Source organism: Bubalus kerabau, chromosome 20 (assembly GCF_029407905.1).
Source record: "Bubalus kerabau isolate K-KA32 ecotype Philippines breed swamp buffalo chromosome 20, PCC_UOA_SB_1v2, whole genome shotgun sequence".
Taxonomy (NCBI): domain Eukaryota; kingdom Metazoa; phylum Chordata; class Mammalia; order Artiodactyla; family Bovidae; genus Bubalus; species Bubalus kerabau.
This window is the reverse complement of record NC_073643.1, coordinates 58452414-58479006: the sequence shown is the minus strand read 5'-3', so window position 1 is coordinate 58479006 and position 26593 is coordinate 58452414. Positions and strand designations below refer to the sequence as shown.

Genomic DNA, 26593 nt, shown 5'->3' with positions numbered 1-26593 from the left:
GAGGACAGACGGGATCAAGTCTTCAGTTTCCAAATCCACTGCTGTTTAAAAAAAAACACACACTTTTTATTTTGTATTGAGGTATCGCCTATTAACAATGTTGTGATAGTTTCAGGTGTGCAGCAGAGGGACTCAGGCACACATGTACACGTATCCGTTCTCCCCAAGCTCGCCTCCCATCCAGGCTGCCACATGACGTTGAGCAGAGCTCTGTGTGCTCTATATACAGTAGGTACTTGTTGGCTATCCATTTTAAGTATAGCATCCACTGCTCTTTTTTTAACACACCTGTGTACTTAGGAAGCAGTGGAATAAAGGAAATTGGGGAGGAAGAGGAAGTGAAATGCCAAGTGTGAGCTCCCTAAGGAGCCCCACCTCCCTTCACTTTCACCCGAGCTCAGTTCTTTCATTGCCTTTGGATCAATTTACCACTCCCCAGCTATCAAGACTTCTTTTTCCTAAATGTACTGGATACAATCCTTCTCTGATTCGTCTCTGTCAGAAAGCCGATAGGAAAGAACTGGGAATATCATAACAGCAGCAATTAGAAAAGAAACAAAGCCATCCACTTTGGTTTTTCTCACCTTCTTCAGGAGACACCGCCATGGCCATCTGGTCCCCTAACTAAGATGTCTCCTGAGAAAATGTGGGGTAGGGAGATGCCTGGCCCAGGTGGGCAGAGAATTTGAATCTGCTTCCGATAAGCTCTTAACAGAACCAGATCTGGAGAAGATGGGGGCTTTGTAGATTTGCCCGCAATCAACAGTGTTCTGTAATCAATTCCAGCGCTGTGTGATGGGGACCGGAAAGCTTTCTTTTCCCAATTCTTTGCAGCCTGGGGAGTAGGAACCGGTAATTGACTCCAGCTTCCTTGAAGGTTGGGTCCTGGAGTCTGAGTCAGCACGCACTTTGCCAAAAGGGCTTTCTAGGCAATCTAGGGCTAGCGAAGTGGGGTCCCTTGACCTTGATCCTCTTCCAGACCCCAACTCTAACCTTCAGCAAGGTGAAGGGAGAGGACCTCAGAAGGTTTCTAAGAATGATACTTTAGCAGGCCCTGAGCTGAGGGGAAGGGAGGGGGAAGAGAAAGGGATCCAGGACAGCTGGGTCTGTAGACAGGTCCCTGTGGCACTTTTGTGCTACCCAACTTAGCTCAGTAGGGGTTCAGGTATGAATGGAAGGAAACTGGAAGCAAAAGGACAGCAAGGGGAGCAGAGAAGGCCTTGGAGCCAACTGGAGCATAGGGGGTGAGGGCAAGCCTGCCACATCCCTTTTGCTCTTAACCCTAGGGAGTGCTGAAGACCAAAGGAAGCTTTTCTAGCTTTCCAAATTAGCCAAGTGCTCTAAGTTTAATGTGTGAGCCTGTTAATGTGCTTTTCTACTTGGATTTTGAGTAGAAAATTCCCCCAGTTTTGTTATGTGAATCTTGTAAAGGGAATTACAAATAAGAAGAAAGCTTAGAACTCTTGAACTAGGGTCTTAGAGATCCCCTCTCTAGTCCATTCCTTTTCGTTTACAGAGGAGAAAATCGAGGCGCAGTGAACTTCATCAGCCTGCCCAGGGTCACAGAGCCGGTTAGTGAGAGTTGCTAGAAGCAGAGCACACCACTTTTCCCGCTCTCCTGCACTCTGTCTTTGCCTTGGCTGAGGCCCAGTAAGGGCGACAGCGGGACACATCAGTAAATGATCTAACTCGCCACTAGAGAAAGCATAAATCAGTGGCCACAAAATTTCAGCCGAACTTCATCTGTCACATCATAAAAAAAAAAAAAAACTTGCCAGGGAGAGGCTTGAAAATCCAAACCAGATCCTTCTCCCCTCATAGAGGCAACAGTTCCACAGCACTGCGCTCCAGCCAAATGTTTCCAGCAAGCCCCGTCAGCTGCATTTGTGGCTTTAGCTTGTTTGAACTGTCATGATAAATGAAACCTGGTCGATTAACATCATCTCCTCTGCAGAAGTTTTGACCCCACGGTTGCTGCTCTGGAGGAAGGGGACAGGGGCTAACCAGTCAGGGTGTCCGTGAGCAGAGGGTTCTGCATTAAGAGTATGGGGTCCCAGCCCACGGGGAGCCACCCTGACACTTCCACACAGAGCGCTGCCGCTTGCAACGCACAAGCGTGTGCCGTCCAGGCCTTCAAAATCTGGCGCATCTGTTCGGGGGGAGGATTGGCAGCCATTGAACCAAAGGCACCCATCCAGGATCTGCTCTTCCTTGAAGTGTCAAGGGGTTTCGTTATTGCATAGCAACTGTGAGAAAGGATGACTCCTCCAGGGGCGTGAGTCTCTAGGCCAGGACTGAATCATCTGTTTCATTCTCAGAATCAGAGATTCTTGCTGATGGCTCCAAAATTAAATGCTAAAATAAAAAAAAAAAAAAAATTACTGCAGTCAATGGGATATGTTAGAGAAGTTAAGGGGGAAAAAAAAAATAAACTACAGGTAACTTTCTGTCTGTAATTTTAAAAAGAAAAGAAAAAAAAAAACAAGAGCATGTTTAAAGTTCTGAAAATCCCACCTGAGACCATTGTGTCTCACCTCAATGGATAAAGGTTACTCAAGTTTATTTGATACAGGAAAACCCTGTTTCCGAGAGGCTTCTTCATTGTGTATTGATCCTTCCTTTAGGCTTGTTCACCAACCAGAAGAATTGTAGTTTTCAATCCAGGACTCATAGCCAGAACAGCCTTCTCACTCATTAACTCAGTCAACTGAGTGTTTCCTGTATTTCCACTGGAGCCTCAGAGATGATCAAGACATAGTCTCTGCCCTCTGATCCCTCATGACCAAGTAGGGGAGATAAACAAAAAAATCTGTACTATAATACAACATAGTGAAGTGAAAGTGAAGTCGCTCAGTCGTGTCCGACTCTCAGCGACCCCATGGACTACGGCCCACCAGGCCCTCCGTCCATGGGATTTTCCAGGCAAGAGTACTGGAGTGGGGTGCCATTGCCTTCTCCGTTAACAGCGGCTAGGCATATTATATTTACTTGGAGCTGGACATACTAAAAGTTAAGAGTATAGTGTTTGGAATCAGATTCAAATTTCAGCTCTGCTGTTTACTATCAAGTGGCAGTTCTTGGGCAGGATTTCTCTCCTTTTTCTAATTAAATCTTCATTTTCCCCTCCTTAAAGCATTGACCTCATGGAGTTACGTGGAGATTAAACGATGTGTTGTATACAAAGCCCTTTGTACAACTTTTGGGAAATGATAGCCACTCAGTAAATGCAATCTCCTCGTATAGTAGCAGTTGAGGCTTTTGTAGGCACTACACAGTCCATAGAAAGGGGATTGGAAGAACAAGGAAGAGGAAGGGATGATCTCCAGAAAGGCTTCAGGACATAAGGACACAGGCAGGGTTTTGAAGAGTGAGCTTAAGTCAGTCGGATGATTAGAGGGAATGTGAGACTGCTCCCAGCAGGAGGAAAGGAACTGCCTAAGCACAGTTATGACAGAACACAGGATACTTGAAGGACTCGGTTTAGAAAGAGCTTACTGTGGCTGAAGCAAGGGAACAATGATAAATGGAGGCAAGATGACGAGGGACATTAAAAGGGAGGTAAAAACTCTCATACAGTGCTTTAGTTTACAGGGAAGGGGAGAAGAGTCAAAAAGAAAGAAGGTGAGTGGCCTTCAAGAGCTAAAATTTGAATCAATATAAAATATCAAGTGAGTATCTTAAATGCCATACATAGTCTCTGCACCCCTCTGCTGAGTCTTAGTGAGAGAATCTTATATTCTCACCACAATGCAACAAACTCAGAAATTAGAAAAAACAGAAACATTCAGCCTTTCCACTTGGAAATCTAAAAACATGTCTCTAAGTCAAGTGAAAGTCACTTAGTCATGTCCAGCTCTTTGCAACCCCATGGACTATACAGTCCGTGAAATTCTCCAGGCCAGAATCCTGGAGTGGATAGCCATTCCCTCTTTAAGGGGATCTTCTCAACCCAGGGATTGAAGCCAGGTCTTCCACATTGCAGGCAGATTCTTCACCAGTTGATCCACCAGGGAAGCCCATCTCTAAATAACTCTTAGATTAAAAGTGAAATCAAAATAGTAAAATAGACTATTTAGAAAAGAACTGTGAGAGGATGATTTACCAAAGCCTGCAGGGTGAAACTGTTTTACCCCATAGGTTTTCACTCAGAGGAAATTTTAGAGCTTTAAACTCATCTATCAGAAAACAAGAAATACTGAAACTAAATGAATTAACCATTCAACCCAAGAAATGAGAAAAAGAAGGAAAAAATAAATCTAAAGAAAGTTAAAGAATGAACTAGCTAAATTGAAAACAAAACACAGTTTTCAAAAACAGAGTTGATCAGTAAAACCAAAAGTTGTGCTTTTTTAAAAAGCATAAAATAGATGTGGAACATGTGGAGCTTTTCAGTCGTGTCCAACTCTGCAACCCTATGGACTGTAGCCTACCAGGCTTCTCAGTCCATGGGATTTTCCAGGCAAGAGTACTGTTGTGGGTTGCCATTCCCTTCTCCAGGGGATCTTCCTGACCCAGGGATTGAACCTGGGTCTCCTGCATTGTAAGCAGACGCTTTACCCTCTGAGCCACCTGGGAAGCCCCATAAAATAGATAAGCCTTTGGCAAATAAAAATTTTAAATGAGAGGATACACAAAAAGCATTCAATTAAAGGAGATATAAATAATAGAGATTCAGATTCTAAGAGAACATTATGTACAACTTTATTCTGATGTAAATTACTATAATTTTCCTTTATAAGTAGTAGAAAGCCTGAATAAAGTAAAAGCTATAGGAGGAAAGTTAAAGATAGTCACAGATTTACCACCAGCCTCAGATGGTTCTGCAAATGAATTCCAAGAAACCATCAAGGAATAGATAATCACACATAGAAATAGAAGGAAAATGTCTCAACTCCGTCTGTAAGGCTAGTTAATATTTATTACCAATAGACAAGGGAAGGCTCACAGAAAAGAAGGCTCTGAACCAACCTCACAAATTTCAAAGCCCTAAAGTAAAATATTAGCAAATGAATGTAAGAGTATAAAGAAATCTATGAATGTAATTCACTACACTAGATTAACAGAAAACCATGTGCTCATCACTGTAGATAGAAAAACTTACAAACATTTGATGAAATGCAACAAAATTCCTGATTAAAACACTTTAAAACTCTGGGGGAGCCAGGAGAAAAACCTACCTGCCATAATCTAGTAAACATCATGCTTGTGATAAGCCATTAGAAGCATTTCCCTCAATGTTAGGAATAAAATAAGAATGCCTCCCGACACTACTATTATTTAATACCATTTTAGAGGTATTATCCAGTGCTGTATGACAAGAAAAAGAAATGAGAACAAACACTGGAAAAGAAGAGAGAAATTTAAACTACGATTATTTGCAGATGTAATTGTCCAAAGTTTTCTAAAAATCCATGATAAAAACTATTTGGATCCACAAGAGTGAAATTGGAATAGATTCAGTATAACAAAATCAATCATTTTTTTCTAAACATCAGCAGGGATACATTAGAAAATGGGATGAAAAAGAAGTATAGAATTCAAGAAAGCAGAGAATACTAGAACATATTCAAGGATAAATCTAAAAAGATCTACATGAAGCAAAAACATTAAGAACTTAAAAGTAATTTAAACTCACCATTTAAAAGTTCAAATAAGGAAAATATAAAGAAGAAAGTGAAAATTACCTGCAACCTCTCTAGTCAGAAGAAGCCTATGTTAAAATTTGGTCTGTCCTTCCAAAGTGTAACAGTATTTGAAAATACTGTCTCTTTGAAAATGCATGTGCTATATTAAGCAAAAAGAAGACAAAAGTTTGTTTTCAAAGTGTGTTTAAACTTGTGATAAGAAAGTAAGTAGAGGTGATAAAACATAGAGTCATCAGGAAGAAACAGAAATTGAAAATGAGATTTCTGAATGAGTAGAAACATGCCAGCAGAAAAGTCCCCAGTCTGGGGAGATGATTGCTTTGCCACTGCGTTCTGTCAACTGGTCACACAGCTTTAGTCTTGGCCAGGCAGAGAATGGCCCTGGAAAAGAGCTCTGATAGTCTTGGCTTGCATTCCATTCTCCTTGTATGCAATTCTTGCCTGCTATCTGCTTACCTTCTCTCCAACACGCTATTTTAGAACCAAAGGAAAACCAATAAAATGTGACTCATTGGCTGAATATGCCTCAGATGTGGGACCAGAGAATTTTGTAACTCAACCTCCTGTTCTGTCTTCCGTTTCTGCTCTCCCAGACCGCCCAGGTTTGCTGAATGTGAAGCCCATTGAGGACATACAAGACAACCTGTTGCAAGCCTTGGAGCTGCAGCTCAAGCTGAACCACCCCGAGTCCTCCCAGCTCTTTGCCAAGCTGCTCCAGAAAATGACAGACCTCAGACAGATTGTGACAGAACACGTGCAGCTGTTGCAAGTAATAAAGAAAACAGAGACGGACATGAGTCTCCACCCACTCCTACAGGAAATCTACAAGGACTTGTATTAGCAGAGAAGTCCGACCAAATTCACTGACAGCATCTTCCTTCTCCCAATTGCACTATTATTTTGAGGGAAAAATCTGACACCTAAAAAAATTACTGTGAAAAAGCATTTGAAAAAAGAAAAGGTTTTAGAATAATAGATCTATTTTATGCATATTGTTTATAAAGATACATTTACAATTTACTTTTAATATTAAAAATTACCACATCGTGAAATTACTGGTCATATTTGAAGACTGAGTCTGTTGTGTTCCCCACCCCACTCTCCAGGATTTTTTTCCCTTTCATTTCCCTTTCATTATTTCCCTTCCCTTCCTTCCATCCTTTTCCATCTTTATTTTTCATTTTCCTTTCTTTCTTAAATACGTGAAACAATGTGGATGGAATTGCTGATCAATTTTCATTCTAAGTCAAATCATTTTTTACTCAATTTACAACTTTTCTGAACCTTCTGTCTGCTTTAAAAATTACAAGTAAGAATGGAACTCCAGGACCAAAAACCGTTCAGAGGATGTGTTTCTTAACCTGGATATACTCATGTGAGGCGTATCCTTAGGCCTACCAGGAATTCAATCTTCTTCCTTAATCTCAACCAAGATTCTCACTCACCAGCAGCAGCCCTCTAACAGGATACCAAGGCATATGCAAATACCCCAGTGGCAAGTATCAACAGCTAGACGCTGTGGTAACACAGAAGTGTTATAAGACGTGGTACCTGCCAAAGAACTTACCACTGAATTGAGAAGAGATGAATCCTTCTTAAAAGCAGATTAAACTACACAGTGTGTGCCAAATGAATGGTTTGGATGCCAAGTACTATAGGAGTTCAAAGTAACGAAGATTGGAAAAGTCATGAGTGACTATAAACTCATTCAGGTGGGCCTCAAAGATGTGTTGGACTCGGTGATAGGTAGCAAGTGGAAGAAGAGATGTTCTAGGAAAGCAAAATTACAGGAATAACAACAACAAAAGGAAACAAAACCAAACCAAAACACGAATGAGGGAAAAGGGCCACGTTCTGTTCCCGATGTATGTAGAGCAGTTTTGCTACATTTTCCTGCTGGCTTCATTGGGATCACCTTGCCCAGGGAGCTCTGACTTTTGTGACCTCAAAGGCTAATTATCTTGTTTAGGTAAAACATGCCTCCCCAGCAAAACAGATGGCATGTTCCCTAAAAGCAGAGACCTTCTTGGCACAGGGAACAGATTAGTTGATTGCAGCCACCAAGTTCATTAGCGTTGCTTAGCCATGGACAACATGATGACTTTGAAGCATGCTTCATCAGCAGTCTATGCTGAGGTCTCTCTTCTCCAAGATAATTGTTTCTGCTGACCTGAATTATCCCCCTAACGCTTCTCCCTTAGTTTAGGCTTCCTGGTGTTGATACTAAAGAGAACATGACTTTACACTTGAAGCTTTCAGTTCAAATCTTTCCATCCTTTATCCCAAAATAAACAGATCTCCAAAGAGTCAGGTTAGGGAGGTGAGTCCTGACCCCAGTCCTAAACATGCAAGGTCCCTAACCCTTTAGGAGAGACAGCTTCAGAGCTCAGACCTTTAGAACCAAAGACGTGACCAGGTCATCCAGGGACCCTGGACCAAGCTCATTATGTAAATGACATCAGAACATGGCAAAGTGACAAATTCGATCCATCATGACGGGTTCTTTTTCCTTCTTTGATGCCAAGCAGCCAGTGGCTTCCCTACTGTTCCTTGTGGAGAAAAAGAGAGTGTGTGGGCAGTAGACAAGGTAAGGATTCCACCTCCGGGGAGACCCCTTGTTTACAGGAGGGCTCAAACAAAGAGCCTTTCAGCGCTGCCACTGCTGGTCCAAAGCCCTCTCCGCGCCCTCGGGGCCAATGCAGGGAGGAAGGGAGCCGCTCTCAGCTCTCTGGCACTGATGGTTAGCATTAAACAGCTTTTAAATCCTGGCAGCTTTCAAATTCCCATCTCTCTGACTTTTTCCCTGTGGTTTGGACCATCATTCGCTAAATATTTTACGACACGTCATAGGCAGGCTCCAGAGCTCCCGCTCCACTCTCTGGACTCCTTTTTCCCCCCAGGATGATTCACAAGTTCATCATCAACAAATGTATCAGCAGTTATTCATAGCACTTTCTCCGGACACAAACACACTTAGGGATTTGTGTTAACAAAAATAGGAAGAAAAGTTAACTGTGGTCAAGAGCCAAAAGAACAAGAAAGAAAAAGCGTTCGAGGCTCCCACGAGGGCCCTGCCCCAGCACCTGGCTCCTCTCCCATCCTCCCGTCTCCCCCCTCTCCCCACCCCCCGCCATCTATGCCATGGAGCGCAGGAGCGGTAGGGCACCCAGGGCAGAAACCGTGGCTGCACACACCCTGCTTCTCTAGACACGACCAGAAACGGGAGTGATCCAAGGGCTTCTTTTTTTTAAGGAGTGGGTGAGGAGCAAGAGGACTGGGCTCTTGGGAAGCATGGGGCCGGGGTGGGGGGGGGGTGGTGCGGTGCAGAAATGGGATGGTCAGCTGCATCAGCTCCGCTGAGCACACCAGGGCTGGGGAGTTGCTCCTGAATTCCAGTGTGTTTTCCATGGTTCCCTCGAGGCTACCAGGCGAATCCTTCTTGTGGGCAGGCCCGAACTTGCTGGATATGCCCTGCGGTGCGGTACTGATAAAAGCAGGGCAGGGTGACAGGGGTTGGGAATCGCACCCCCTCCTCCCCACCCCCGGGTACCTATTCCTTCAGAGTCAGGTTACAGAAGTGAGCCCCTAGAAATGTAGGATCCCTGAGCCTTGAGGAGAGACCGCTTCTGGGCTCAGCCCTGTAGAGCCACAGACAGTATCACATCCACCACGTGGGGACCTGGGGTTGGGGGTGGAGCCGCCTCAAGAAAGCGAACTTCAGCTCTGAGTCCTGAGAGAAGGAACCAGAGTTCCTTTTCAGGAGGATCATGCCATTGGTTTCTCCTTCCTCTTCCTACAGACTTGCTGGAACAGTGGGGCTTACAAGACAAAGGGCCCGAGATGCCTGTCTTCAGTAGGTGGGCCAGCCCTCCTCTTCCCCCACCCCATCCTGGTCCTTGGCCCCCAGCCCCTGGTTGCCTCCATTCTCATGATTCTCACTCTTAGTCTCTATACATCCCTGGCCTTCACTCCGTGCTTGTACATGATGGGTGTCCCCCCCCAACCCGTCCATGTGGAGATGCCTGTGATGGGGCCCCACCCTGGAGGGGACCACAGTATGGCAATGAGGTCAGATGCATCACTGCAACTCAGCCCAAGTGATGAACTGCCTAGAGGTGGGAGAGGGGGTCCACAGGGACCCTCCAAGGAGCACGGAAGTGCGATCATACAGAATGTGTTCAGAAAATGAGACGTCAGGGACCCCCGAGCTAGTGTCGGGCATGAGATGAGAGTGGCTGAGTCGGTGTCAGGCTGGGACAGCCTCATGCACCGTGCTGAGGACCGCATCTGTCGGCAGCAGGGATCCAGGGGATGTGGTCGGACAGTAGAGGGATGTGACCAAATTTGCATATGGGGGAAAAAAAATATCTCTAGAGGCCAGTCTACACGCCTCCAGTGGCGGTCCAGCCCTGAACAGCCACCTGAAGGGGCAGGAAGCTGTCTCCCTTCCAGACCCCCCCAGGGATTTTCCACCTCATAGACCCAGCTCTGCCCCTGGGGTCACACATACCTGGAGGTCCTGACTCACCGCATTCCCTGGGGTCCGGTTACAACCATTCGGCTGAAGGACCCTGCCACCCTCCCTGTCACTGTTCCCAGGAGCCCAGCCTCACACCCGCCTCACCACAAAGTTCCTGCACCTTGATGAGGGTCGTTTCTACCCCACCTGCACGTCCTATGCCCATATCCACACGGGCTCTGCGTTTGTCCTGGAATTCTGGAAAATTAGAGATGAAGGGATCAACCAACTCGGTTGACAGATGAAAACCCTGAGGGTCAAAGAAATTAAGAAACATGACCAGGGTCCTAGGAGGCTAGGATTAATTTACTCAAAGAATTTGAACTCCACAGGTTAACCAGAGAAGCTCAGGCGGACTAGAAGCTAGTGTGGGTGTCTGCACCGGTGGGCAAAGGACAGGGAAGCACCCGAGTCCTGCGAGGGCTTCTTGTGCCGATCGAGAGATTATCGTTTAAGTGCCGTTTAAGTCTCGCGTAGGTCACTTAGGACTGTGTCTGGCACATGGAAAGCGCAGCTCTTAGGGGAGACGATACCCTCGTTTTTTTTTTTTCTTGATGTTTTGTGTTTTGGCAGCGCCTCGCAGCATGCAGGGTGGTTCTTGAGCAGAGATTGAATCCAGGCCTCTCCAGCAAAAGTGCCAAATCCGAACCACTAGGCCACTAGGGAACACCCCCTTGTGTGGACTTTAGTGTTAGGCTGACTTGGATTAAAACTCTAACTCCACTGCTTACTGGCTCTATAACCACATGGCTTTTGGTCAATCTCTTAACCTCTTTAGGCCTTAATTACTTCATATGTAAAATGGGATCATAATACCCATCTTACAGGGTTATCACGAGGCTTAAACATGGTCGTAAGACACTTCACTTGGTTTCTTGGCACATCTTAACCAGTTAATCTGCGTCAGCTACCAGTAACACCATTGCCCTTGTTATTATTAAAGTGCCCTTCATTATTCACAGAAGGCATCCTGGGTCCACAGGACAGGCTCTTCCTGTTCAAGTATCCAGGCCCTACCTGGATGTCCTAAAGCCAGGTAAAGAGATTGGATTTCTGCATTTGACAGTACCATAAGAATGGGTTCTCTCAGAAGCATCCTGCCTCCAATCCATAAGTACTAGGAGAAAATAATTATTTGAAACACAACCACTATGTTTGGATTTAGAACAAATGCCAGGATGAGGCTTAGGAAAACATTTTCTCCAGAAGTAGTGGGACTTTTCTCTTGTGACTTATGCTCCTAATTTTAGACTAATATTACATAGTTTGCATTTCCAGAGGGGTTATAAAGTATAAGAAAATTGCTAATTTAGGTCTGTAGGGAGTGGGCCAGGATATTTCCATCCCCTCTGGGGTTTTGTAAATATGTTCCAGGCCAAAAGTTCCCAGGAAGAGGGTCCTTCCTGGGATCTGTGTAGTGCCATGGGCTGGGCTTAAGGAGGATCTGAGTGACTTTCTGCTGGAGCTGGAAAACTGTGATCCTCTGGCTGAGTTCAGTTCAGTTGCTCAGTCGTGTCCAACTCTCTGCGACCCAGCACGCCAGGTGGACTGCAGCACGCCAGGCTTCACTGTCCATCACCAGCTCCCAGAGCTCAGACTCATGTCCGTTGAGTCGGTGATCCTCTGGCTACTTGTCCACAACCCTGGAGGCCAGGAAGACCATCCAGAGTCTCCACTATCAGTTTGAGGCTCAGATGTGCCACATTCTAGGTGTGTAGCCTTGGGCAAGTCACTTTCCTCTCTGGGGACATAGTACCTGGCCTCTAGAAGCCCCTCAGAAAATTACATCTAATTCATTCATCATGAATATAAAGGAATGAGTGGGTCTCAGTTGCCCCATCTGTAAAATGGGAATGATAGTACCTAGGTACATGCCTTACAGAGTATCAGAGGAAGGAAGCAGGGCAGGCCTGGTCACTATTATTCACAGATAAGAAAGCGAGGTGAAGGAGTAGCCCAAGGCTACAGAAAAGATAGGGAGGCACAGAGCTGAGGCTAGCCCTTCAGCCTTCTGAGGCCCACCCCATCTAGGCTTCATTTATAGGACAGCACTTTCTTGGGCTCCAAAATCACTGCATACGGTGACTGCAGTCACAAAATTAAAAGTCACTTGCTCCTTGGAAGAAAAGCTGTGACAGACCTAGACAGCATATTAAAAAACTGAAATATCACTGCTGCAGAGGTCCAGATAGTCAAAACTGTGGTTTTTCCAGTGGTCATGTACAGATGTGAGAGTTGGACTGTAAAGAAGACTGAGTGCTAAAGAATTGATACTTCTGAATTGTGGTGTTGGAGAAGACTCTTAAAGAGTCCCTTGGACAGCAGGGAGATCAAACCAATTGTTCCTAAAAGAAATCAACTCTAAATATTTATTGGAAGAACTGATGCTGAAGCTCCAATACTTGGGCCACCTGATGCAGAGAGCTGACTCATTGGGAAAGACCCTGATGCTGGGAAAGATTGAAGGCAAAAGGAGAAGGGAGAGACAGATTATGAAATGGTTAGATAGCATCACCAACTCAACAGACATGAATTTGAGCAAACTCCAGGGGCTAGTGAAGGACAGGGAAGACCGGAGTGCTGCAGTCCATGGGGTCACAAACAGACACAACCTAGCAACTGAACAACAAAGCTGGCTTTGGAAAAACCAAAGGCAGTATCGCCTGGTTGACAGAGCACAAGCTTAACAGCATCAAAGACTAACCTTTGAATGTTGGCGCTGCCATTTACAAGCTGTGCAACCTCAGGTAGGTTGCTTCCTGTCTCTGGGCCTCAGCATCAACATCTAACTTGTGGAGATCCCAATCCCTATTGGTTGTTGTGAGGATTAGAGGTGGTCACATATGGGGGGCACACCTAGAGTTCCTAAGTGATTTGAATCTTTTTTTTTTTTTTAATTTTTATTATTTTTGGCCACGATGGGTCTTTGTTGCTGTGCTCGGGCTTTCTCTAGTGGTGAGTGCAGGCTGCTGTCCGTTGTGGCGCCCTGGCCTCTCATTGCAGCCGCTTCTTTTGCTGTGGAGCATGCGCTCTAGGGCGCGCAGGCTTCAGTAGCTGAGGCACACAGGCTTAGTTGCTTCAAGGCATGTGGGATCTTCTTGGACCAGGGATTGAACCCTTGTCCCCTGCATTGGCCAGCACATTCTTAACCACAGGACCACCAGGGAAGTTCCTCCCCACCTTTTCTTAAATTTTGACCTTACCCACGGCATGGGGCATCTTAGTTCTCTGATCAGGAATCAAACCTGTGCCCCGGGCATTGGGAGTGTGGAGTCTTAATCACTGGACCACCAGAGAAATCCTCACCTCCCCCCCCCCCCCCCCGCTTTTTTTTTTTTAGTTTTGAAAATTAAGATTTATTTTGAAAGGTACCATCCTGATGCTGGGAAAAATTGAAGGCCAGAGGAGAAGGGGACGACAGAGGATGAGATGGTTGGGTGGCATCACTGACTCAATGGACATGAGTTTGAGTAAGCTCTGGGAGTTGGTGATGGACTGAGAGGCCAGGGAGGGCCTTTGTGACCCCTGCAGTCCATGGGGTCACAAAGAGTTTGACACGACTGAGTGCCTGAATTGAACTGATTCAAGTGTGGGCTCTTGAAGTTAGAAGTATTAACTACTAAGCAATTAGAATCTTCTAAAGACAAGTACCTCCAGCCTCACACAGCTTACTGCCTCCTCATCCCCACTGGGGCCTGCTGGTGACCAGATGGTTTCTTCTCAACCAGAGCGGGAATCCTGCCTGCAGCCTGTTAGGGTTCTGACAGTGATCCGCCCAGGCCCTTGGGAAGGCGCTTTCCCTGAGCTTCACTTTCCCCGTCTCCACAGTCAGAGGTTCCGTCTGCACTTTCGCTGAGCCTCAGTTTGCCCATCTGCATAGTCAGAGGCTCCTTCTGTCCCCGTTTCGGCCTCTGCAGCCGCAGGACCTGAGAGCGGAGGGCGGGGCGGCGGCCCGGCCATCCGACCATCAGAGCCTGCGTTCCCTGCGGCCCGGGCGGCAGCCAGCGCTCCTCTGGGCGCGGGCCGCTCCAGCGGAGGGGGCGCCGAAGAGGGCCGAGGGCTGGGGCCGCGGAGGCGCCGGTTCCCACTCGGCGCTGCGGGGAGGGGGCCGTTGTGCTGAGTCAGCGGCTGGCGGCCCCGCGCACGCTGGGGCTCCCTGGCAGCCTCGCGTGCCAGCTGAGCTTCGGCCAGGAGCCCCCGGCAGCCCCGCTGCGATCGCCGCCGCTGCTGCGGGAACCGGGCTCCGAGAAAGCCCTGGCTTCCCGGCCAGGCCTCCCAGGGCTCCGGGCACTACCGCGGTTGGTGAGGGAGCGGCCGCCAGGCCTGCCTCTGCCCTCACTGCCGGGTCCCCTAATGGTACTCATTACTGCTCTCCAACGCCCATACAGCCTTTCCTTATAAACCGCTCTGCAGACATTCACCCCTTCCAGAAACCCAGCGCGGTAGTTGTTGAGCCGGGGCCCACAGCAGAGAAACAGGCTTCGTTCAAAAGGCACCATTGTGTGTGTGTGTGTTAGTCGCTCAGTCCTGTCCGACTCTTTGGGACCCCATGGGCTATATAGCCGGCCAGCCTCCTCTGCCCATGGGATTCTCCAGGCAAGAATGCCGGAGTGGGGTGCCCTTCCCTTCTCCAGGGGATCTTCCTGACCCGGGGATCGAACCCCGGTCTCTTGCATCGCAGGCAGATTCTTTACCATCTGAGCTATAGGCAAGTCCCTAAAGGCACGGTTGGGGACAATTTATTATAGTTTGGGACAAAGTTGGGGGAGTGAGGGAAACCAATGAAGGCTGGTGAGACACCCCAGGGCTAGCCAGGGCAGACACCCCGAGGTGGGAGGGCAGACACCCCGAGGTGGGGGGACAGCGGTCGTTACTAGAGCCCAGGAGAGGCAGCCGTAGAAGGGGGGCTCCCTGCAGGAGGGGAGGTCCAGGGAACTGAGTGATCCCATCCCTGTGTCCCCCAGGTGGCGAGAGCAGCTGTGGGCGGATAACCCCCTCCATCCCATTCTCCTCCCATCCTCCCACCTCAGTCTCCAATGGGCCACATCCTGCCGGAAGTCAGAGAACAAAAGAGCCAGTAGGTAGGACTAGGAATCCCTCGATTCAGCCTCTGCACCACAGGCAGGGTGGAGAAGGGTGGGGGTGACTCCGCAGGGCAGGCGGAATCCAGCTCGGGTAGGAGGTGTTGATAAACCCACGATACTTGAAAAGGAAGCAGAGACTCTTAGGTCTGAAGTCACAGAACACTTAACTGTCCACTCGAGGACTCAAATTCTGGTGTGTCCAGCTCGGCGCTGGTTCTTTCCACTGTATTCAGCCAGCTGTGGGAGCAGACCGAGGGGACCAGGGCAAGAAGACTGGAGGGCGGAGGTATTCAGCATCTCCTCACCAGGGGGACCAGCCTCATCTCATGGGTACTTCTCACCAGTTTCCATCACATCCCCTGGCTGCTGAGGAGGGTAGCCTCAAGCAGCCCATGCATGTTTTATCCTTAATGTAAGCTTTATAGTTTGCTCCACCACATATATATAAGTCATGAGCTGTACTTAGTTGCTCAGTTGTGACCGACTCTTTGCGACCCCGTGGATTGCAGCCCGCCAGGTTCCTCTGTCCATGGGCATTCTCCGGGCAAGAATAATGGAGTGGGCTGCCATGCCCTCCTCCAGCGGATATTCCCAACCCAGGGATCGAACCTGCATTGCAAGTGGATTCTTTACCGACTGAGCCACCATAAAATATATATATAATTTGTTTTTAACTGGAGGATTATTGCTTTACAATGTTGTATTGGTTTCTCCCATACAACAAGGTGAATCAGCTGTAAGTACACATGTGTCCCCTCCCTCTTGAACTTCCCTCCCACCCCCACCCCACCTCATGCCTCTAGGTTGTCACAGAGCACCCAGCTGACCTCTGTGTATTATACAGCAACTCCCATTAGCTGTCTGTTTTACATATGGTAATGTGTATGTTTCAGTGCTTCTCTCTCAATCCCACCCTCTCCTTCCGCTGCTTTGTCCAAAAGTCGTTCTCTACATCTGCATCTCCATTCCTGCCCTGCAAATGAGCTCACCGGTTCCATTTTTCTAGATTCCATATATATATATGTTAATATGCAGTATTTATGGGGCTTCCCTGATAGCTCAGTTGGTAAAGAATCCACCTGCAGTGATTGACTTGGGTTTGATTCCTGGGTCGGGAAGATCCCCTGGAGAAGGGAAAGGCTACCCACTCCAGTATTCTGGCCTGGAGAATTCCATGGACTGTATAGTCCATGGGGTCACAAAGAGTCAGACACGACTGAGCGACTTTCACTTACACAATATTTGTTTTTCTAACTTATGTCACTCTGTATAACAGGCTCTAGGTTCATCCACCTCAGTAACTAGTTTAAAATCACTTAAAAGTTACTTAATTTATTTCTACCTACCCCAGAAGTTCAAGGGAAAAAAGTACCCTCGAGGGACTGGCGCTACACTTTTTCTCTGGCTTCAGGTGCCCTTAAAATGAGGCTGTGTACCACAGAGAAGTCCTTTAGGGAAAGAGGTTCTTTGCCCAATGTCACACAGCTAATAATCATACTCAGAGTCCCACGGCCTTGCTCCCTGCATGGCTGACACAAGGGAAATCTGGCCAAATGAAGCCCAGGAGAGAGTCTCAAAAGGGGGGCAGGCCACCAATAGTCCGCCTGAGAGGGAAGAGATTTGAGCTCAGCGTTGGCACATGTCCCCTGGGTTCTCTGTCCCCAGCTCTGGGGACACTCAGAAAAGCCAGAGGAGGCTCGTGTCCTCGAGGAGGAGACAGGCATAGAATCGAGCTGTGTGGGTCCCACCTGGCACACGTCCAGAAACAGAAGGGCTGGGAGGCAGGCAGCTGGGTGTTGGAGCCCCAGCCCTGCCCGCTTCTTGGCTCTGTGACCTTGGGCAAGTCCTATAACCTTCCCAGGTCTTGGGTTCCTCTTTTATAACTGGGCAAACTCTCACCTACCTCATAAGGCTACTGGGAGGAAGCGTGTGATGACACGCGGCAGCATTCGCATTGACAGCATGTGGATTTGGTCGTCATCTCTTCCGATAACAAGCCCTAGGCTGGGGGCCCTGCCGCCACGGCTGGCTGGGACAGCCACTTTCTCGACCAAAAGTTGCACTTCAACCCGACGTCAGAAGAGGTTGTCTTAAAACTCCTGGATGATCTGAGCTCTGTGGTTTCTGTTGCCATGGAATTGCAAGAGAGGTCAAACTCTGCACAGGGTGGGGGTACGGAAGGCTTCATGGAGGAGGTGCCTTTTGATATAGACTTGAGAGGATTTATGAGGGTCGTCCTGGCAGGCAGGGGAGGGTTGTCCAGGGCAAAGACACATGGCGTGTTGGGAAGGGTGAGTGTTTTGGTGTGGCTGGAACAGAAGTAGGGAAGGAGAAATGGCTGGAATCTAATTACAGCGGGGCCTCTACTTACAGATGAAGGGATTCGGACTCCACCCCGGGGGTAGCACAGAGCCGTGGAGATCTCAAGCAGAGAGCTGGCTGATGATACAGTCACGCCAGCCACCCCTCTGTCAGCCAGCGAGGAGATGGGACATGATGGGAAGGTGAGGAGACCTCCAGAGGCTGTGACGCTCATGCGACAAGAGGCCTGAAACGGGGGCAGGGATCAGCCAGGAGGACAGGATTTCAAATCTGGGAAGCAGTCCAGGCTCGACTTCCTAGGGCGACAATAGGGGGTGGTTCGCAAGGTTTGACCTGGGGGACACAGTTCAGGGAAGGGATGTTCTTTGTTGAGATGAGGGCTTGTTCTAGGTAAGGAACACAAATCCTGTTCTCGAAACACTGCAGGTGGGAACTTGGCCATCATCGGGCAGGGAGGGCTCATTAGCCGTCAGATGGATGGGTGGGCGTCTGCTGAGTGTGGGGAGGCGGGCTGGGAGAGTCACATAGGTGCGATGGAGGAGAGTGACGACAGTCTCAGGACAGCGGCAGGAAAGGAGGCCAACCAATAGTCCAAGTCTGTCTGACTCCCTAAGCCCTGTTTTCCCTTCAAGGTCAATAGGAGGTTTGACTTTCTCTGTTTTCTCTTATCTGTTGGTTCGGTAATATTTATTGAGTACCTTCTATGTGGGCTTTCCTGGTGGTTTAGTTGGTAAAGAATCTGAGAGAGACTGGGTTCCCTGTGTTGGGAAGGATCCCTGGAGACGGAAGCAGCAACCTACTCCAGTATCCTTGCCTGGAGAATCCCATGGACAGAGGAGCCTGGCGGGCTACAATCCATGGGATTGCAAAGAGTCGGACACGACTGAGTGACTCACACTTTCATTTTCTATGTGCTCTGGGCTGTTGGAGAGATAGGATTTCATCCAAAGGCCAGTTCTTCAGAGTTTCTAGTGGACAAAGCCACAGGCCATCCCATTTCTCCTAACAGTGACGGTCGAGGACGAACAGTATTCTTTGCATTTCCTTCTCCCCTCCAGGAGCAGGGGTAGAGGCTGCAAGCACGCATGGACCCTACGGGCATCCCACGGGGTGTCTGCACAGACATACCAGCTTATAAGTGCTCGTCTCTGACTCCTTTCTCGGGCTCAGTTCTTTTCCCACGACAAAACAGAAACCTCCCCTGAGCGCCTAGGTCTCCTTCTGGAGAGAGTTTTATCATCAGGAAGCAGTGGCCCAGACAGATGGCGGGGCCCAGGCCCAGAGTCCTTTTGCTCTAAGATTCCTCTGCCTGGGTTTCCCAGCCCAGAGGATGTGCCCTCCAGCCTGTCCCTGGACCTCAGCTGGAGCCCCAAACTAGACTTTCCGTGGTTGAAATTCAGCTCCTGATTTGACTTCCTGGGTATTCTTCCCACCCCAGTTTTTCCAGGACTGAAACCTTGAGGGGCCTCAGTTTTCACATCAATAAAATGGAGGTGATTGCCCTCCATTATAAGATGGCGCAAAGCTGTTTGGAGAATCAAACGAGGTAATGGGAGGAGGAAGTGCTTTACAAACCCTATAAACTAGAAATCGTGGGGGCCACTGAGTTACTGCTACTCTTTTTAGAGCCGTGTCCCCAAGTGCCTCCCTGAGTTGGGCCCCAGGCTCTTGAGACTCCAGCCAGACGCTTGGGTCTCAGGTGAGGAAGATAAAGCCCAGGAGCTAGGGCTCCACCCTAGGGAATCAGCTTTGGTGCCTGGAGCCATGGGAGCCCCGCCTCTGCCCAGGTTTATGAGCGCAGAGGAGGTTTACATTGTGACTAATGTCCCATCTCGTTCCCGGGGTCACCCCTACCTGCTGGGCAGGAAGTCCACAGGACTCAGCCCCCCTTAATCACCGCCACCTCCCTGTGACCCGCCTCAATCACGTCTCTTTACAGTCGGGCAGAGCCGGCTGGGCCTCCTCAAACTTCCATATCTGCACCGGGAGATCACTGATACGCCTGACGGCGTTTGCTCGCCTCCACGCCCTGGGCCCAGCATTCCGGGAGTCACGCAACCCCACGGGCCGGGGCGGAAGCCACCCCCACAGCAGCCAGGCCCCGGAACCTCCCCAGCCCAAGAAGTACATGAACCGGGCCTTTCTTCACCGCCAGCTGGCCGGCCAGCCCTTCTGCCCGGCACCCCCCTGACACACACACACACACACACACATACACACACACACACACACATCTACCTTCTCTCTCGGCTCCGAGGATCTCCAGACCCCAAATTTCTCCTGCTGGAGAGGGAGGAAGTCGCTAACCTGATGACCACTCCAGCCATCCGTCCATCATTCACTCACCCACTCATTCGTTCACTCAGGGCTCAGAGAGCATCTGCTCTGAGCTCCGCCCTGTATGCTGGTGGCAGAGATGAATGACCAGTCGCTGCCCTCAGGGAGTTCGTAGTCGGTATGGGAAGGGGGCCCAGGGTACCATCTGGAGGGCTGTTGCAGCAGAGAAGCCCGGGAGCCCCATCACGTCCCTCCTTCATCCTCACCTCCCGCATCCTCACCTCTTGCCTGCACCTGGCCACCAGCTTCACCTGATGCGATTTGCTGGGATCTTCACGCCCCTGGGAGCAGCCCGAAGCCAAGGGTGATGGGTTGTTGTTCAGTCTCTCAGTCCTGTCCAACTCTTTGCAGCCCCATGAACTATAGTACTCCAGGCCTTCCCTGTTCTTCACCATCTCCCAGAGCTTGCTCAGACTCATGTCTGTTGAGTTGGTGATGCCATCCAACCATCTCCTCCTCCATCTTCCCCCTTCTCTTGCTCTCAGTCTTTCCCAGCATCAGGGCCTTTTCCAATGAGTCAGTTATTCGCATCAAGTGGCCAAAGTACTGGAGCTTCAGCTTCAGCATGCATCCTTGCAATGAATATTCAAGGTTGATTTCTTTTAGGATTGACTGGGTGATGGGAGTCAGGGGCAAACACCCAGCTCCCTCACCCCTCCAGTAGGACACAGTCTATACTGGCTCCCAGAGTGTCCCAGTGGGATTAAGATCCCATCCCCCACCATGGCAAACAGCTTGAAAACACAGATTTGGGGGGCTGCCTTCTATTTATGTCCTACCTCCTCCCTACCTGAGGTGTTCTCTTCACCTCCTGATAACCCCTGTCCACTCTGAGCCTTGCCCAGGTTCTCCCTGTTTGTGGGAGAGCCCAGACTAAGACACCCAGGTAGCAGTAACAGTGGCCAGAGTGGGGACAATCACGCATCTTTCCAGACAGTCAGTAAGAACACCCTGAGCACCTACTGAATACCAGACTCTGGGTGCTAGGGACACTGGGGAGATCCAGTCTTGGACCCGGCCTCCAAGAAACACACTGTCTAGTGAGGAAGGCAGACTAGTAAGGCAATGGTTACCAGTCAGAGTGATGTGGGAAGTGATGGAGTGTGGTCCAGGCAGCTGTGGGAACACAGAGGAGAGCCCCTAACTCAGTCTGGGTGTGGGAGAGGCAGACATTAAGCTGGGTCTTAAGAGTCCAGGAGAAGAAAGCATGAAAGGGAGCTCCAGTCAGGAACGGTATGGGTGAAGGCTCCAGCATGGACTGGCTCCAGAAACACTAAGGAGTCAACCGGGGCTGGGACTCAGCTCATAAGATAGAGCAGGGGAAATGAAACCGCATTCAGATCCCAGTGTGTGTGAGTATGTTAGTCGCTGAGTCGTGTCCAACCCTTTGCAACCTCATGGACTGTGGGCCATGGGATTTCCCAGGCAAGAATACCAAAGTGGGTTGCCATTCCCTTCTCTAGGGGATCTTCCTGACCCAGGGACCAAATCCCGGATCTCCAGCATTGCAGGCAGATCCTCTACTGTCTGAGCCACCAGGAAAGCCCTAAAAGGCCTCTAGTTTTTCCAGCATTTGCATTTTTGAAAGAGACCCTGAACAGGGCAGTGTTGAAGCCTCAGGAAGTGAGGCTGCCCTGGGGGTGGGTTTCAGGCCCCTCCCTCCTCCCTGTCCTGCCTCGTTGCTGGTCCACAGCTCGCTGTGACCAGATGGCCATGTGCAGAGGGACATGAGGCTTTGGAGGACAGCAGAGAACAGGAGGAACCAAGCGGGATGGCGTCAGGCTCCCGTCTGCAACCAGCCGAAGCCAGTCCAGAAAGCGCCTCCCCCACCCCCCATCGCAGGCTGGTTCCCACTCTTCTCAGAGATCCCCGTCTATTGGAAATATGGGAAAGTCAGATTTGGGCGATAATTCGTGTGGGTGTGGGGGAGGGGTGATTCAGACATTCCTGGGCCGGTCAGGTGAGCCCGTGGATTGGAGCCGCCGAGAGTCCGTTCCCTGAGCCGCAGAGAAGACTGAGAAGCGGGGTCAGGAGCCTGATTGAGTAACAGACTGCAGTCGGGGGAGGTGTGGTTCTGAGCCCAGCAGGGGATGGTTACTGAACTCTCTCCCTGGCTCAGCTCCACAGACCTACATCTGGATCCTAGGAAAGAGGAGACCTCTAGGTAGAGGTTAAAGAGCTTCTTTGATAAATCCTCTGTTCCCAGTTCTTTTCATGGGTTCTCTGGTTTAGTCTTGCAAGAATTTAATGAGGCTTTTGTAAAATCCCTATGCCCACTGGATTTTTTTTGTTTGTTTGTTTGTTTTGGCCGCTTCATGCGGCTTGGGGATCTTAGTTCCTTGACCAGGGATAAAACCCCACCCTTTGTGATGAAAGCACCAAGTCTCAATCACTGGACCTAGGGAAGTCCTCCTGTGCCCCTTTAAAGAATAGGTGGGCTTCCCTGATGGCTCAGAAGGTAAAGAATCTGCCTGCAATGCAGGGGACATGGGTTCTGTCCCTGGGTGGGGAAGGTCCCCTGGACAAGGGAATGGCAACCCACTCCAGTATTCTTGCCTGGACAATTCCATAGACAGAGGAGCCTGGTGGGCTACAGTCCATGGGGTCACAAAGAGTCAGACACGGCTGAATGACTAACACTTTCACACTTCACAAGCGAAACGTAGAATTGTTAAGTGATTTGCCCAAGGGCACATTTTTAATTTGACAGAGAAAAGAGGGAGCTGATTTCCCACACTTCACCTCAGCCCCAGTTGAAGCTCTGACCACGAAGAAGCCTAGTGCAGTCAGGCAGCCCCCAGACCAGAAACAGTCTGTCTTTTCAGGTAGCACGTGCCAACCGCTAGAACCTCAACCTGATTGGTCCACCACAGTCATATGATGTACCACCTGCCCAATCCCTGCATCCGTGAGGATGCAGAAAGCCAATGCGTCTCCTGCCCAGCCCCGAAGCAGGCGCTGGGGCCCCCTCCAGCACTTGGGGAAGATGAGAACAGCTCCAATCAAACACCGGAGGATGTTGCTAAAGGAAAAGGAAACGGGTTCTGGAGGAGCAATAGCTGCAGTCATGTGAGGAAAACGTGGTATCTTCCGTCCACCACAAGACACGGAGCACACACAGAATTGTGTCAGCATCCCACCAGGAAACAGCAGGCATGCTCAGGTTGGGTAGTTTGAAGACAGCTTAATAAAGGGCTTATTTCCAAAGGGGTGAGCAGAGAGACCCCCAATGGGCAGTGTAGAGATCCAGGGTGAGACCCAAGGTCAGACAGCAGTCACCAGAACCTGGAGGGAGAGTCAGCTGTGGGGAGAAGAGCCTGGGAGGAGAGTGGTGTTGGTCCAGGGAGGTGGCCCGCTCACGGGGCCCTGGCAGCCTAGGACCCAGGGGAGTAAGCCCCAGCCCCACTCTCTGTCTCCCTCTGTCTCAGGTGTGTATCCCATTGACTGGGGCTGGCCAGAAACCACTCGGCGAGGATGTCTGTTCATGCAAACCATGCAGGTCAGCCTCCGGCGGCGGCAGGGAGAAAGACAGGGTATGGATCTAGGGAAGTGGATGGGAGGTATCTATCCAGTACATTGACAGCCCAGCAGCTCTTGGAAGCAGGGCCCTTGGTCCTCACGCTGGGAAACTCCACAGCAGGCAGCGTTCTCCATGTTAAAAGTGCTTGAAAACCACCCAGGGAGTGTGCATAAGTGCAGTTTCCCGGGACATTTCCAGACTCTGATTCAGTGTGTCTTAGCATGGGGTTCACCCAAGGGTGCAGGTGATATTTGGGGGAGGTGGTTGCAGGAAGCCGCGGTGACAGCATGGGGAGAACCCGAGGGGAGAGCAGGAGAAGTCAGTATACAGGTGTGGGGGCAACGTTACTGGCCTCTCCGTAGGTAAGTTCCCCAGAAGGACAGTCCCCACCGCCCCCCGGTTGAGAGCACCGATGCTGGGAGTTGTCCCGAGCATGTCTGCGTGTGAGCTTTGAAGGCTCCCACAACCGGGGAGGAGATCCTGGGGCAGAATGGGAAAAGGGGTGCTGCACGTAGCGGGCGTGGGTCCCCGACAGCTGAAGGCGAGTCTGAGCCTGCACGAGACCGCCCCCACGGCTGCGGCTGGTCACAAGTGGGCCTGGGATGCGACACGGGCACCAGGTGCCTGCACCTCTGCCCGACGAGTCTGGTGGAGGGCCCCAAACCCGCACGGTGGGTGCACATCCCAGGCGCTCCTGAAGGAGACGGTCGGGAAACCACAACTGGGAAGGCTTCCAAGGAGAGTAGAGCACTTACGTTTCAGGCACCAGGGGCTGTGAGTGAGCCAGGAGGCCGTCAGAAGAGGGAGGGAGTGGCTGATGGTGCTGACGTATCATTTTGGACCTTGGATGTATCAGTTATCTACTGCTGCATAACAAGTTACCCTCAAACATCTGGTGGCCTGAAACAGTGATAATCGTTTTATCATCTTACGCGGTATCCTTGGGTCAGATTTCAGGACGCCTCAGCTGGGAGGTTTTGACTTGGGAGTTTCTCAGAGGTTGCATCCAGGTGTCGGCTGGGGCTGCATCCTCGGGAGGCCTGATTGTGGCCATGGGGTCTGCTTCCATGATGCTCACGTGGCAACTGGGAGGAGGCCTGGGCTCCTCACCGTGTACACCTCCCTCCTCACTGTGTAGAACTCCCTGCCTGGGTCCCCTTGCAACATGGCAGCTCGCTTCCCACAGGGTGCGGGATCCCAAAGAGCAAGGCAGAACCCACAGTGCCTTTTATCACCTAGCCTTGGAAGTCGTATTCCGTCATTTCCACGAGATCCTGCTGGTCACACAGGCCAGTCCTCTTTTCGGTGGGAGAGGACTGCATGGTGTATGGATACCAGGAACCTTGGATCACTGGGGGGTCACCTTGGAGGCTGGCTACCACCCCAGTGTTTGCATGGAGCCTGGCAGGTACAGCTGGTCAATTTGTGTCTGACAAGTGCCAACTGTGTCCCAGCCTCGGGTGGGGCTTGACACAGCCCCTACCCCCAAAGGGCTTGTATTATTCTTGGAAATGGAAGCTAGAGACTGAATCAGGAGAGGCCAGTACAAGCTAGTGCTCAAGAGAACCATAGATGAATAGACTCACGGAGCTCACCATGGCCCCAGAGGTGGTCCAGACACCTTCGTGGCAGGCAGAGAACTGGCTGAGCCCCTGTTCTCACCTCAAGAACACGTTCCTTGGAACCTGGGCACAGGAGGCCCTGGGCCTCTAGCCAGATGGCTGGGTGACATTGAGCTGGTCCCGTCCCGTTTGCTGACCAAAGGCTGACACCACCCAGGATAGTTGCTCCAGTCTGGGACAAGCCTAGAGGCTGAGAGCTGGACAGGCCCTGAGAGACCGTCAGGTCTCACATCTGATATGTGATCATGTCCAGAGAGGAAAGGGGGTGATCCAAGGCCCCCGGGAAACTAACACACTAGGCGCCCACTTTGAGCCAGGCCTTGTGCTGGAACCTTCACCCCCGTTGTGCCATTTAGTCTTTACAGAAACCCTGAACTGCAGGAATGATAAACCCCGTTTTACGGAAGAGAAATGAACGGTCTGGAGTCAGAGCTGAGTAGCGGTGGGGCCTGAACTTGAACTGTGGTCTCTCTGACCCTGAAGGCCTTGCAGGGTAGAAGGTAGACAAACGGAAGAGTCGGACATCTGTGCCCCCACCAACAGTGGGCTCTGGGGACCAGGTTTATCTCCAGCCCCTCCAGCCCTGGCGCGAGCTCCCTGGACGGTGCCAGGGACACGCGGCCGTGTTTAGCAATCCCCGGTGGAGCCGGCCACTCGGATGGAGCACGAGGTGGTGACGCTGCGGGGCTCTTGGCTGCCTCCACGGTCCCCGTTGCAAGAAGGGCAGCCGCCATGTGAGACGGTTATTGCCACATGCGCGGGGCTCAGCATCTCCGAATAAGGCCATTGAGGACTCAGGGGACCTGAGCTCTGGTGCAAAGGCTCAGATGATCAGCACCAAAGTTGTGCAAGGGATTGGGTCAAGGGTTTGCCGATAAACAGGGCTGGGTTCCTTAGATACGAACACAACAAGCTGTTACTGGGGATCCAGTGGGGTGGCAGCTACCAGCCAAGGCACCGAATACACATTATTGCACATTTTCACAGCATTCCTGGGTTGGGGGAGGCATCTTTATCTCTCTTACAGATGAGGAAAGTGGGGCTGAGGAGGGAAATGACACAGTTACAATTCTTTAGGGCCTGAGTCAGAATTGGAGCTCAGGGCTACATGACTCTGAGGCACCCACCCCAGGCTGCCCCCTCATTTCTAAGGACAGGCTCTCTGAGTTGAGGATGGGTGGTCAGAGGGGAGACCCTCTCTTTGTGCTTATAACAGGACCCTTCGTGCAGCCGTTTCCAGATCTGCAGTTTCGCCCGGGGTTAAACATGGGGCGTTAGGTGTCTGACAGGCATTCAAGTCCTGCCACTTGCAGGTTTTGTGGCTCCGGGCAAGCCTCTTGGCTTGGGTGAGTCTCAGTTTCTTCCAGCCCAGAACCAGCTAAGAATCTGTCCTGCGGGCTGTTCTCAAAGGCCAATGAGAGATTGGGAACTCCATGCCCCGCATCTTGACTTCCACAAGAGCCTGGAAACCGCTTAGCGGGACAGTCACCATCTAACTAACTTTCACATCTGCAGAGCACGGAGTCTGGTGCACTCCAGCCCAT

At 50.2% G+C, this 26593-nt stretch overlaps 1 protein-coding gene and 2 long non-coding RNA genes across 8 annotated transcripts in view; 2 read left to right on the top strand and 1 right to left on the bottom strand.

Moving 5' to 3' along the window:
- The window catches only part of PPARG (peroxisome proliferator activated receptor gamma), a 125411-nt gene extending 118549 nt beyond the window's left edge, over positions 1-6862 (top strand). For 3 of the 5 annotated variants that reach the window (XM_055557212.1, XM_055557209.1, XM_055557210.1), the window contains exon 8: positions 6239-6847. In XM_055557212.1, the coding sequence (XP_055413187.1) occupies positions 6239-6486 (248 nt within the window). In that variant the 3' untranslated portion in view covers positions 6487-6847. Of the gene's footprint in view, positions 1-6238 lie in introns of all 5 variants that reach the window. The other 2 variants (XM_055557213.1, XM_055557208.1) reach the window with 2 other exon arrangements.
- Positions 6863-11705: 4843 nt separating this feature from the next.
- Positions 11706-17840, bottom strand: LOC129635329 (uncharacterized). 2 transcript variants are annotated; one of them, XR_008706228.1, is made up of 3 exons: positions 17620-17840; positions 17152-17372; positions 11706-11807 (listed from the first exon to the last, which is right to left on the bottom strand). It is a non-coding gene; the product is annotated as an uncharacterized LOC129635329 (long non-coding RNA). The 2 variants fall into 2 exon arrangements; XR_008706227.1 differs by lacking the exon at positions 11706-11807 and adding an exon at positions 15452-15857.
- A 692-nt stretch (positions 17841-18532) lies between these two features.
- LOC129635244 (uncharacterized) lies at positions 18533-20350 on the top strand. Its single transcript, XR_008706179.1, has 2 exons — positions 18533-19269; positions 19510-20350. It is a non-coding gene; the product is annotated as an uncharacterized LOC129635244 (long non-coding RNA).
- The last annotated feature ends 6243 nt before the right edge of the window (positions 20351-26593 follow it).